Source organism: Mauremys reevesii, linkage group 7 (assembly GCF_016161935.1).
Source record: "Mauremys reevesii isolate NIE-2019 linkage group 7, ASM1616193v1, whole genome shotgun sequence".
Lineage (NCBI taxonomy): Eukaryota > Metazoa > Chordata > Testudines > Geoemydidae > Mauremys > Mauremys reevesii.
The window spans coordinates 95,979,783-95,993,172 of NC_052629.1; the positions used below are offsets into that span (position 1 = coordinate 95,979,783).

A 13,390-nucleotide genomic window follows, 5' to 3' on the forward strand; every position below is an offset into this window, starting at 1 on the left:
CCCAGTGCCCCCTGCCCCTTCCCCATCTGCTGCCCACCCCCAGGCCTGGCTCTGCTCTCTTGCGGGCAGCATGGGATGCAGAGCCCTTCCTAACCTTTGCCCAATCTGGGTGGAACCCAGGAGTCCTGAATCCCAGCCCCCTGCTCTGACCCACTCGATCCCATCCCCCGCCCAGAGCCAGGCACAGAACCCAGGAGTCCTGGCTCCCAGCCCCCGCACTCTAACCCACAGACATGCCCCCCCGAGCCAGAGTCCTCCTCCCAAGGTCCTGTCGCTGACAGAGGAGCTGTCAGCCCAAGGTCTGAGCCCTACTTCATGCCCCATCAATCAGCGGCTGCTCGTCCTTCAGCTCCAGAAGGGTTTGCTCCAGCAATGGCCCTGACACCCGCCCAGCTGCAAAACAGCCTGTGCCCCTCCTCGTGCTGGGACAGAACTAGGAGTCCTGACTCCTGCCCCCCACCCAATTCTAACTGCTAGACTCCACTTCCTTCCCAGAGCCAGAGCCCGAACCCAGGATTCCTGGCTCCCAACCCCTCCCCCCCAGCAGCCTGTGGGCTCTGGCAGTGACTCCTACCGCCCAGGGAGGTGCTGACTCTATTCAGCCCAGGCTGCCTGGCTGCTGTTGTCCTGCTGTGTCCCTGGGGCAGGGGCTGAGGGGCCCAGTCCTGCTGCTTGTGTAAATGGCAGTTATTCCAGTGTGAGTGGGGCCCTGTTGGGCCGGGCACTGCCAGACCCTGACTGAGATCAGGGCCTCCACTGCACCAGGCGCTGCCCAGACCCCAACTGAGATCAGGGCCCCATTGTGCCAGGCGCTGCACAGACCCCGACTAAGATCAGGGGCCCAGTGTAGCAGGGTGTATTGGGAACTCTGAGGCTCAGCTGCTTTGTTATGGTAGAGTCTTTTGGGAGCATGCTGCTGTGTTTTAATGGCGGCTCCCTAAATCCCCCCCCCTCCCCGAGGCACAGATCTGGCAGCAGGAGCAGACATGCTATCAGGTAAGGGAGTGAGGTTTGGGGGGGGGGAGGAGTGGCAGCTGTTTCTCCTGGGATCCAGCCCCCTGCTGAGCCCCCCAGCCCACTACCTGTAGCACAGCACCCCCTTGTGCTGTGAGGCTGCAGCCAGCTCTGGGAGGGCACAGCGCCCCTGCAGCACAGAGCAGGCACCAGCTCTGAGGGCAGACCTACAGGGGGTGGAGGTGGGGTGAGGCCCAGGTCTCTGTCCCTGGCACAGAGAACAGGCTCCCAGACGCCAGCCACAGGGTGAGCCGAGCTGTGTGGGACGTTCAGTCCCAGCAGGGAGACGGGGAGGCTTGGCAGGAGGGGTCCTTTCCAAGGCTGCAAGGGGAAGACATGGCTGGGAGGGGCACATGCAGGAGACAAAGGCCAGGGAGGGAGGGGAACCAACCCCCCAGCCTCGCTGGGGCAGGCGATATACTGCCAGGTGCTCTAACCACTAGACCCCACTCCCTTCCCAATGCGAGGGATGGACCAGGCGGGGAGTGGAGAGTGCCAGGATGGGGCCATAGGGGGACCCCTGGGACACTGCAGGGGTGGAAGAGCCAAGAGGGCACAGGGGGCACAGAGGGGCAGTGCAGGGGGTACAGGGGGTGCAGAAGACACAGAGCAGCAGTGCAGGGGATACAGAATGGTAGTGGAGGGGACACAGGGGGTGCAGGTGGCACAGGGGGTGCAGAGGCACATAGTGGCCATGCAGGGGACACAGGGAGGCAGTGCATGGAGCACAGGGGGTGCAGGGCCATGGGGGGTTCAGGACCCTACCCTATCCCCTCTGGTGGGGTGTGTGGGGGTCTCTCTCTGCCCTAGTTATTTACTGGCCCCATCATGTTATTTGTGCATCGTATTAGCTTTTGCTCTGAGTTGATTCTGGATGCATCCACCCCTCCCCTACATGTCTGCCTGTCCCTTCTCACTGCCATATCCCCCGGCTCCATCCATCCCCTCCCCTACTCACCCACCCACCCACCCCCTGCCAAGCTCTGGGGCTGGGGACTCTCTCGAGGAGCTGGTTTGCAGCGTGTGTGTGTGTGTGTGTGTGTGTGTGAGAGAGAGAGAGAGAGAGAGAGAGAGAGAGATCTGTGTGGGTGTGAGATCAGAGTGTGTTATCAATGTATCTGTGTGAAACCAGTGTGTGTGTGTTTGTGTGTGTGAGAGAGAGAGGGAGAGAGATCAGTGTGTGTGTTAGATCAGTGTGTGAGAGAGATCAATGTGTGTGCATGGGAGATCAGCATGTGTATGTAATCAGTATATGTGTGATCAGTGTGTGCGCGTGTATGTGTGTAATATCAGTGTGTGTGATCAGAGAGTGAGATCAGTGTGTGTTTGTGTGTGAAATCAGTGCATGTGATCTCGATGTGTACGTGTTTGCATGATCAGTATGTGAGATTGGCATGTGTGATCATCAGGGATCCTAGTTTTCCATGATAAAAAAAGCCAAAATTCTCTGATAAAAAAACATAGAAATCTTTGTTTTTCCAAGATTAAAATTCAACACAGAACTTAAGTTCCCCTGCCACAATATCTACAGGTATCAGTTGAATACAATTTTTATTGGTATACAGTAGAACCCCATAGAGCTGAGTCTCCATTATCCAGCTCTCTGGATTTAACCGAACCACCAGTCTGAGATCAGTGTATGAATGTGAGATCAGTTTGTGTAAGATCAATGTGTGAGTTGAGATCAGTGTGTCTGAGATCAGTGTGTGATTGTGAGATCAGTATGTGTGAGATCAGTGTGTGAGTGTGCAGTATGTGATCAGTGTGTAAGATCAATGTGTGTGAGATCAGTGTATGTGAGATCAGTGTGTGTGGGATCAGTGTGAGTCTAGATCAGTGTGTGTGAGGTCAGTGTGTGAGTTGAGATCAGTGTATGTGAGATAGATGTGTGTGTTTGAGATTAGTGTGTGTGAGATCAGTTTGTGTAAGATCAATGTGTGTGAGAGCAGTGTGTGAGTTGAGATCAGTGTGTGAGTTGAGATCAGTGTGTGAGTTGAGATCAGTGTGTGTGACCACTGTGTGAGTGTGAGATCAGTGTGTAAGATCAATGTGTGTGAGGTAAGTGTGTGTGTGATCAGTGTGTGTGAGTTGAGATCAGTGTGTGTGAGATCTGTGTATGTGTGATCAGTGTGTAAGATCAATGTGTGTGAGATCAGTGTATGTGAGATCAGTGTGTGAGTGTGAGATCAATGTGTGTGAGATCCGTGTGTGTGTGATCAGTGCGTGTGAGGTGAGATCAGTGTGTGAGTGTGAGATCAGTGTATGTGAGATCACAGTGTGAGATCAGTGTGTGTGTAATCACAGCCCTACCACTCTCCTGCCCCGCCATTTGCACAGAGTATCGCTGCCTGCCCCACATCATGCCTCTCCCTGACAGCCTGGTCGATAGCACTTTGCATTTGCTGTTCTTGTCTATAATATTAGCCTGATAAATAGAGTGCTGTTCACTCCGCCCCCCCCGGGATGTTATTGATAACACGCATGGCCGGCAGCCAGGGGCCTGCACGACAGATCTCCCCAGCACTGCAGGTGGTGCTGGGTGCGGGGCTGTAATCAGATGCAGGGCCAGGGTGGGGTTCAGTAGGAGGAGCTCTACCCCCTCACTGTCAGCACTGGCCCCTCTGGCCCAGGATGGTGTTGGGAGGAGCTGTGCTGCAGGGAACAGCAGGGGGGCATCTCCTTCCCTCACTGCCTGTCCCAATGGGGCTTGCAGATCAGCATCGGCTGAGACCTTCCTGCACCCAGTGTGCGTGTCTGTGAGAGGGTGGGATGGAAAGGAGTGTGTCTGATATCACAGTGTGTGTAACATCTCGGTTGTGGTGTGTGTAGTGCCTGGCACAATAGGGCCCTGATCTCAGGCAGGGTCTGTGCAGCGCCTGGCACACTGGGGCCCTGATCTCAGTCGGGGTCTGTGTAGTGCCTGGCACACTGGGGCCCTGATCTCAGTCAGGGTCTGTGCAGCGCCTGGCACACTGGGGCCCTGATCTCAGTCGGGGTCTGTGCAGCACCTGGCACAATGGGGCCCTGATCTCAGTCTGGGTCTGTGCAGCGCCTGGCACAATGGGGCCCTGATCTCAGTCGGGGTCTGTGCAGCGCCTGGCACAATGGGGCCCTGATCTCAGGCAGGGTCTGTGCAGCACCTGGCACAATGGGGCCCTGATCTCAGGCAGGGTCTGTGCAGCGCCTGGCACAATGGGGCCCTGATCTCAGGCAGGGTCTGTGCAGCACCTGGCACAATGGGGCCCTGATCTCAGTCGGGGTCTGTGCAGCGCCTGGCACACTGGGGCCCTGATCTCAGGCAGGGTCTGTGCAGCGCCTGGCACAATGGGGCCCTGATCTCAGGCAGGGTCTGTGCAGCGCCTGGCACAGTGGGGCCCTGATCTCAGTCAACAGTCCTTAACCAGAAGAGCTTCCAATCTAAATACACAGGGACTGGGTGGGAAAGCAGAGTTGCACAGAGGGGAAGGGACTTGATGGCAATAGAACCCAGGCATCCTGACTCCCAGTCCAGTGCCCCACCCTCTGGGCTGGGCTCAGCACAAAGACTCCTGCCATTTGCAATAACCCAGTGGAGTTGCAGCCCCCCACTTTGCCTCACATTGCAATGCCCTGCTGGGGAGCCCCCCGGGCAGAGTGCATGATGCTGTGCATGGCCCCCTCTCCCAGGTGTCAGTCACACGTCAGTCCGCGATGCAGCTGGCGAGACTTGGGGGGACGAGTTGAGAACAACCCCCCCTTCCCTGGCAGATCTCATTCCTGCCCCCTTCCTTCCAGCCGGATCCTGGGGGGGACCCCAGCTCTCAGTACCTCTTCTCTGGGGGGGTGGGGGAATGCACAGCTTGGGGATGGGGAGTCACCAGCTACCTGGGGTCTCCTCAATCCAAGGTTCTCTGATGGCAGTGAAGGACAGACCCCCAGGGGTACAGCACAGGGGTGACACTGAGAAACCCTGCCCACACCTACTTTACACACACACTCAGCTTTACACATGCAGAAGTACTGCTTTCCATACACACTGACACACTTGAGGGGCACACTGCTTTACATGCAGTCACACACGCACTGCTTTTTATGCACAGTCACACACACAATAAGCTGTGGAACTACTTGCCACAAGATGTCACTGGAAGGCAGCAAATTCACAAGGAATGACAGGAAGGGCTTTAGAACGGAGCCTGGACTCTTGGGGCCACGCCCAGCTCTGGGAAGGGAATGGAGTCCAGTGGTTGGAGCAGGGGGCTGGAAGCTAGACTCCTGGAAGGGAGTGGGGCCTGGTGGTTAGAGCAGCCCCCAGACATGGTCTGCCTTGCAGGCCTCCTGACCCGAGGGCCTGGCTGGGCGTGTGGATGTGGCCCCGCCTTCCCTTGATGAGCACAGCAGAGCAGCTGGCTGGGCCACTGCAGTGCATCCCCATGGGGCTGGCTCTGAAACGCAGGGGGAGGATCACGCTGCTTCTCGCACCCACCCCAACTCCACCACCTGACACTCCCCAAGTCCACAATCTGACAGATCCACCCACACAGCCAACCTGACCCAGCTTTACACACAACCCCATTTTATACACACACGCCAGGACCCCCTCCCATCCACACCCAATCACCCACAGTCAGATTTCCCAGTGCTCTGCTCCCATTCAGAGCTGGGATTTTCCCGGTCAGCCCCCTCCAGCTGGGCCCCCAGCCAGCCCAGCTCCCCCCACTGAGCGATGGCACCAGGCAGCATGGGGCTGTTTGTGCCACATCTCTTTGGGGCCCAATGATGCAAAACCCCAGACGTGGCTTGTTTTCCACATGTGCTTCTGCTGGCATGCGGGTGATGAAACTCGGGGCTGGGTGTGCACGTCTGTGTGTGTTGACAGCCTGTGCACGCACCTCTGGGATTGTGTGTTGTGCAGGTGTGGACATGCAGGCAGGGGTGGGTGTATGTGCAGGCAGGGTGTACATGGACCCATGTGTGTGTGTGCATGTGCAGAAGTTTGCAGGAGCGGAGGCGTATCTGTCACACAGGCTATATAAGCAACCCGCTGGGACTCAGGTCTCCTGCTGAATTCACACAAACACACTCTGCCCAGCTCTGGGCATCTGCGCCCTGCTTCTCCTGCCACATTTGTACCAGGCAAAGTACTACCCAGGAGTGTTTACACCAGTATGTCCAGTGACTGCACAGAGTCAGAGACCCAGATCTCTCTGTGCCAGGTACCTAAACTGGAGTATCAGAGCAACTGAGATACATGTCTCCTCAATTCCCCGCCCCCTCCACACACACACTGTAATGTGTGAGGCCGGGCAGAGCTGTTATCCCTGTTATACAGATGGGAAACTGAGGCACGATGAATTGTCCAGGGTCCCACAGGAAGCCTGGGGCCGAGCAGGGATTTGAACCTGTCTCTCCTAAGCCTCTGGCTATCCCTCTACCCAGTGGGCCAGCATTTCTCTTCAACGGGCCACCCCTCCTGAACCTGATTCCCTGGGAAGCTGAACCTGTGACGTCCTGTGGGCTGCACGAAGCAGCAGTGGGCGCGGCCCCGGCACCACCAAGCCACGGCCCCGCAGCCTGGCCTGCTGGACCCAACGGATGTTACAGACAAGACCCCCGGCTGGTATCACTCACATTTGGCTGGGAGCCGGTATCCACAGCTGAGCTTGGCTTTCCCTGTCTCACACCCGTTCAGGGATCGGCATTCCTCTTTGAGCAGCTCCCCGGCAGCCCGGTGAATGCACCCGTCCACTGCAAGGCAGAGAGGAGGCAAAACGTTATTCTGGCATCAAGCAATACCGTCAGGGGCACGGTCCCACCGTAATGTCACCGCTGGGCATGGCAGGATGCAATTCCGCCTACTGCCATTGGGGACTTCTGGAGCTGCTGCAGCCCTGCAGGGTGCAGTACTGCCTGCTGCCACTGGGGGGTGATCAACATAAATGGTTAACTGCCCTGTTACTGTTACCAACATAATGCCCTTAGCCTAAATTTCAGGGCTGAAGGTCCAAATCCTAGCTGATGATCCCTTGAAGGTGATGGGGGTCCTTACAGATATTGTAGGAGCATTGAGAGGCCACCCACTGAGGTCAGGGTCCTGTCGGGGGTGCTGCAGACACAGGGAGAGATGGTCCCTGCCCCTGAACCCTCACAGTCTAATAAGTGGACAAAGGGTGGGAGAGGGAAACAGGCACTGAGGGGGAAGGGACTTGCCCTAGGAGATTAGTGGCAGAGGTGGGAATATAACCCAGGAATTCTGGCTCCCAGCCCTCCTGCTCTAACCACTAGACCCCACTCCCCACCCAGATCTGGGAATAGAACCCTGATTCCCAGCCCACTAGATAGACATCTCCCTTTGATGTCCTGCCACAAAGAAGCCAGAGACTAAATTCTTTGTTTAATAGGGATAGTCCAGGGACCTGGGGCACCATCCTTCTGTTAGAGGATAAACCTACTGGCACCCCCACCCCGCATAGCGCTGGCTGTTTGAATGCACACAAGCGCCCACAGCTGGGGGCTGCTGGGGGGATAGAGACCCTAACCCGGTTGGCCATCCCCCTTCAGGCCTCCAATCCTATTACAGATCTCAATCCATTAGAGCTAATGAATCCTGTCCCAGTCCCATTCTCCGCCGTCCATTCTCCCCCCAGGGAGGAGTAGGTGGATGGATCATAAAAATAAGCCGAAGTAGATTATAATTATTTTTTGAAAACAATCCCCCCTTTCCAGATTCACTGAGTGAAAGGGATTTACACACTGATCTGAGGATTAGCAGACAATGGAGGTGTCGTCCATGTGTCAGCCACTGCAGCTGATCTAACCACAAGTCACCACTCCCCTCCCAGACCTGGGATAGAACCCAGGTGTCCCAGCTCCCACTCCCCTCCCCTCCCCGAGCCAAACATAGATCCCTGGGGTCCTGACTGCCTACCCTCCTTCTCTAACCATTAGATCCCCTCTCTCAGTGGGGTGGGGGGATGCCCAGGCAGGCGGGTGGGAGGGTGTTGTCAGCACCGAGTTCATTACAGTGACACATTGATTGGGTCTCTCCATTATTAGCTCGTTGCCAGTCCATCCTGCGATCCATAAAGCAATATTTCACCCGCCGGGCCTGGTGGTGGGCAGAGGGGAATTGGGCTGGATTGCAGCCAGTGCTGGAACATGGCACAGAGCAGGAGGGCTAGGTGCACTGACAGCTCCCTGGGCGTGTGCATCTGGGGTCGTGTCAGGGCGTGGGTGGGAGGGGGTGAGAGTGGGGTCTAGTAGTCAGTGCACAGTGGGGGCATGTGGAGGATAGAAGGGAGATGGAAGAAGCTGGGGGGGGGCAGGAGGAAGGGAGTCAAGTAGGGGATGGGTTTTGGTGCCAGCAGGGGTTGGTGGTGGGGTGGCAGTGGGGAATAGGGGGATGTGGGATTGGATGGGAGATGGAGGGCAGGTGATGCTGGCAGGGGGACACAATGGGGGATGGGCAGCAGTGGGGAAATGGCAGGAACAGGGGGTGGGTGCCAGTGAGGGGGACAGTGAGGGATGAGGTGCAGGACGGCAGGGGCGGGCCAGAAACGGGAGGCTGGAAGGGACAGGGACACCAGTGGGACATGGGGGTTGGATGCTGATGGGGTTGGGGTGGACAGTGGGTGAGGGGGGGGTGGGCAGGGGTTAGATGCCAGCAGGGTTGTGCAGATGGTGGGGATGGGGATGGAAAGCAGGCAGGGTTGGGGACAGTGGGGTAGGGGATTGGGTGCTGGCTGGGTTGGGAGGATGGGGATCAGGGGAATGGGAGCAGGGGTGCCATCAGGGTTGGTGGACAGTGGGGAAGGGTGTGGGAGGACAGTGGGGATAGGGTGGGGACTGGGTGCCAGCAGAGTTGGGAGGGACAGTGTCGGGGAGATGGGTGCTGGCTGTGTTGGGAGGGACAGTGGAGGGGAGATGGGTGCTGGCTGGGTCAGGAGGGACAGTGGGGAGATGGGTGCTGGCTGGGTTGGGAGGGACAGTGGGGAGATGGGTGCTGGCCGGGTTGGGAGGGACAGTGGCGGGGGTGGAGATGGGTGCTGGCAGGGTTGGGAGGGATAGTGGGGGAGATGGGTGCTGGCTGGGTTGGGAGGGACAGTGGAGGGGAGATGGGTGCTGGCTGGGTTGGGAGGGACAGTGTGGGGGGAGATGAGTGCTGGCTGGGTTGGAAGGGACAGTGTGAGTGGGGGAGATGGGTGCTGGCTGGGTTGGGAGGGACTGGGGGAGAGATGGGTGCTGGCAGGGTTGGGAAGGACAGTGGGGGGGAGATGGGTGCCAGCTGGGTTGGAGGACAGTGGGGAGATGGGTGCCAGCTGGGTTGGAAGGGACAGTGGGGAGATGGGTGCCAGCTGGGTTGGAAGGGACAGTGGGGAGATGGGTGCCAGCTGGGTTGGGAGGGACAGTGGGGATGGGTGCCGGCTGGGTTGGGAGGGACAGTAGGGGAGATGAGTGCTGGCTGGGTTGGAAGGGACAGTGGGGGGGAGATGGGTGCCTGCTGGGTTGGGAGGGACAGTGAGGGGGGAGATGGGTGCTGGCTGGGTCGGGAGGGACAGTGGGGAGATGGGTGCTGGCCGGGTCAGGAGGGACAGTGGGGAGATGGGTGCTGGCTGGGTTGGGAGGGACAGTGGGGAGATGGGTGCTGGCTGGGTTGGGAGGGACAGTGGGGAGATGGGTGCTGGCTGGGTCGGGAGAGACAGTGGGGAGATGGGTGCTGGCTGGGTCAGGAGGGACAGTGGGGGGGGAGATGGGTGCCGGCTGGGTCGGGAGGGACAGTGGGGGGGAGATGGGTGCCGGCTGGGTCGGGAGGGACAGTGGGGGGGAGATGTGTGCCGGCTGGGGCGGGAGGTACAGTGGGGAGATGGGTGCTAACTGGGTTGGGAGGGACAGTGCGGGAGGAGATGGGTGCTTGCTGGGTCGGGAGGGACAGTGGAGGGGAGATGGGTGCTGACTGGGTTGGGAGGGACAGTGGGTGGGGAGATGGGTGCTGACTGGGTTGGGAGGGACAGTGGGGGGGAGATGGGTGCTGGCTGGGTCGGGAGGGACAGTGGGGGGGAGATGGGTGCTGGCTGGGTCGGGAGGGACAGTGGGGAGATGGGTGCTGACTGGGTCGGGAGGGACAGTGGGCGGGAGATGGGTGCTGGCTGGGTCGGGAGGGACAGTGGGGTGGGGAGATGGGTGCTGTCTGGGTTGGGAGGGACAGTAGGGGAGATGGGTGCCAGCAGGGTTGGGAGGGACAATGGGGAGATGGGTGCCGGCTGGGTTGGGAGGGACAGTGGGGGGGGGGGGAGATGGGTGCCGGCTGGGTCGGGAGGGACAAGGGGGGGGAGTGGGGTGCTGGCTGGGTCGGGAGGGACAGTGGGGGAAGATGGGTGCTGTCGGGGTCGGGAGGGACAGTGGGGGGAAGATGGGTGCTGGCTGGGTCGGGAGGGACAGTGGGGGGGAAGATGGGTGCTGGCTGGGTCGGGAGGGACAGTGGGGGGGAGATGGGTGCTGGCTGGGTCGGGAGGGACGGTGGGGGGGGAGATGGGTGCTGGCTGGGTCGGGACACTGGGGGGGGAAGATGGGTGCCAGCAGGGTTGGGAGGGACGGGGGGGGGGCTGGGTGCCAACAGGGGCTGGAGGATGATGCTTTGGAGGCCAGTTGTGCCCCCCTGTAGCGGCAGGCTGCGCATGGAGGGGCTATTTTTGGAAGCTCCTGGCCCCGGGGGAGGTGCCCGTCATTTCCACTCTGCACAGTGGAGCTTTGAATTCCCCGCCTGAGGTTATTTGCTGCTGGATTCATAAACCCCCAGAGCGGGAGTGTGGGGAGAGCTCCTCTCCCCCCAAGGTCTCCCAACCCATCCTAAAGGGACCCTCCCACTCATCCATCTCTCTGCTGGGAAATGGCCTGACTCACCCAACTTAGCTCCCCTCCCCAGCCAGCCAGTCCTCTGCCCTAGGGCTGGATCAGAGCTAGGGACCCTGCCCTAGGGCTGGATCAGAGCTAGGGACCCTAAGAGGGGAGAGACTCCATGTCTCATTTCCCCCAGCCAGCCCATCCCCCTCTGCCTGCCCTGGGGACAAGCCCCCTGCACGGATCCATAGGTAGCTCGCTCTAGCCAAGAAGATAAAATGTTGTGCCACTTTGTGTGGGTGCGTGAGGAGCCGGCGTGGGCCTGTGGATTGGGGGTTACCTTTCCTGCCCTAGCCCCGAGGCTGCACAGATCTCAGCTAAAGCCTTCATGCCCCTGCAAAGCCAGAGCCTCTGGCAGGAACCGAGTCAAGGCGGCAGGACGCCAGGGGAGCCCTCGTGCCAGGAATGAGCATGGGTCAGAGCAATCGCACGGCACACTCCAGTGTATGTGTGTGTGTGTGGAAATCCCCAGCATGCACTGCAAACCAGGGGCTACAATCCTGCAAAAATATACTGCACCTAGTACTCTGCACCTGCCACTGAGATGCACCCACCTCTGAGGTGGAGCCTGGGGTGGGTTGTACAGAGATCCCTGCAGGACGCAATTACTCCAGTGAGATGGGAGGGAAGCAAGTCCCCAGGGCAGGTGTGGGGGTCTAGCGCAGCAGAACTCAAGCACCCTAAAGGATGAATGGCCCCCATCCAGGCCCCCTTAGGGAGAGGGATTTGCCTGCCCATGCTGCAAACAGCCCAGAGTTGGGGACGGACCCAGGAGTCCGGACTCTGGGCTGCTGTAACCCACTAGGCCCCTCTCCCCTCCCAGAACTGGGGGTAGAACCTTGAAGCCTTACTCCCAATCCCACAGCTCTAACCACTGGATCCCACTGCCCTGCTCCCTGACATGCGCCTTGTTAGTGTGAGCAATTTTCCCATTGCTCCCCAGTTTGCCCCCCCCCCTCCTGCTGAGCCTGCTGGAATGGGTCCCCGGATAGCGATTGGAAATGACAGCTGCAGAAAGGAGAGCGGTGCCTGGGAAAGGGCAGCGTGTGTGTGTGTGTGTGCGTGCAGCGTGTGTGTGTGTGTGTGCGTGCAGCGTGTGTGTGTATGCACGTGAGATCATGAAATAAACCACACAAGTGCTCTCTGTTTGGGGAGTGGATGATGTGTCTGGTGCACAGACAGAGAGATGGAGACAGACGCACAGACAGAGCCACTCGGGTGGGAGGTGGCCTCTTGGCTCTGATTTGCAAACCCACAAGGGGTCTGTAGCACCCTCCTGTTAAAACACTCCCCCTTCCCCGCCTGGTGCAGATTCTGAGGAGCTGGGGGGATCGGCAGGGAGCCCCATGGGATAACTAGGATTCACAGAGTGGGGCTCAGTAGGAGGTGCTTCCCCCTCCCCCGCCACAGTGAGTGCAGACCCCAGTGCCCATGTGCAGTGCTAGGGGACACTGAGCTGCAGGAAGCAGAGTCGGGGCTCAGGAGGGGGCACTGTACTATGGGACTCAATACTGATCCCAGTGTCTCAGTCCCATGTTATAGCCACTAGACTCCATTACCATTCCAGAGCCGGGACCAAAACCCAGAAATGATGACTCCCAGCTGCCCCTGTCCTCATCCACCAGACCCCGTGACCTCCTGCAGCTGGGGACAGAACCCAGTAGTCCTGATGCTCAGCCTCCCTGCTCTAACCAGTAGATCCCGCTCCCCTCCAGATGGCCAATGCAGGGATGACTGACCAGGCTTTGGCGTGGTTGCACACAGGTCCACTGGGGTCAAGGCACAGTCCATTAGAATCCCCCTGGGAATGGCTCCCCCTTCGCCCCACCCCCCCGCACCCTGTAGAGCGGCCATCCACCCACGGCTCAGCCAGGGAGCGGCTGATTAGGCAGCCTGGTCTGTATAATGAAGACCCTAATCCCATCTGAAGGGTAGCGCAATGGGATAGCGCCAGTAATCCACTTCCCCCTTTATCCCTTACATAAGGGAATGGACCCCGGAGCCATCTGTCAGCGAGGGATTATTCCCGCTGCAATCTCATCACAGACAATTACGGCTCCCTCCCCCACTCCCTCCCTGCAGCTGGGGTCCGGGCAACCAGGAGCCAGGCACGTAACAGTGCAGCATTACAGGATGTGCCAGGGAGGGACAGATCCCCACGGCCCGTGACCAGCACCTCAGAAACACAGGCTGTACAAACCCATCCTGCTCTCACTCACTGCACCCCACCCCCCTCTCGGTGACTGGAATGGAACCCAGGAGTCCTGCCTCCCACCCCCGCTCTAAGCAACAGACCCCACTCCTTTCCCAGAGGCAGGAATGGAACCCAGGAGTCCTGCCTCCCACTCCCGCTCTAACCATTAGACCCCACTCCCCTCCCAGGAGTCCTATATTTCCTTTCTGAGCCCCCTGACCCCCTCCCTGTGATTCCTCATCTTGCACTGTTTAGCATGGACAGACCTGGACCAGATCCTGCCCCCCACTGGGCTAGAACGGCTAA

General features: G+C 59.1%; 1 protein-coding gene across 3 annotated transcripts in view; it reads right to left on the reverse strand.

The window, feature by feature from the left end:
* Window positions 1-13,390, reverse strand: part of MACROD1 (mono-ADP ribosylhydrolase 1) — a 205,042-nt gene that overhangs the window by 6,947 nt on the left and 184,705 nt on the right. For all 3 annotated transcript variants that reach the window (XM_039482754.1, XM_039482752.1, XM_039482753.1), the window contains one exon: window positions 6,625-6,741. In XM_039482754.1, coding sequence (XP_039338688.1) covers window positions 6,625-6,741 — 117 coding nt within the window. The remainder of the gene's footprint in view (window positions 1-6,624; window positions 6,742-13,390) is intronic.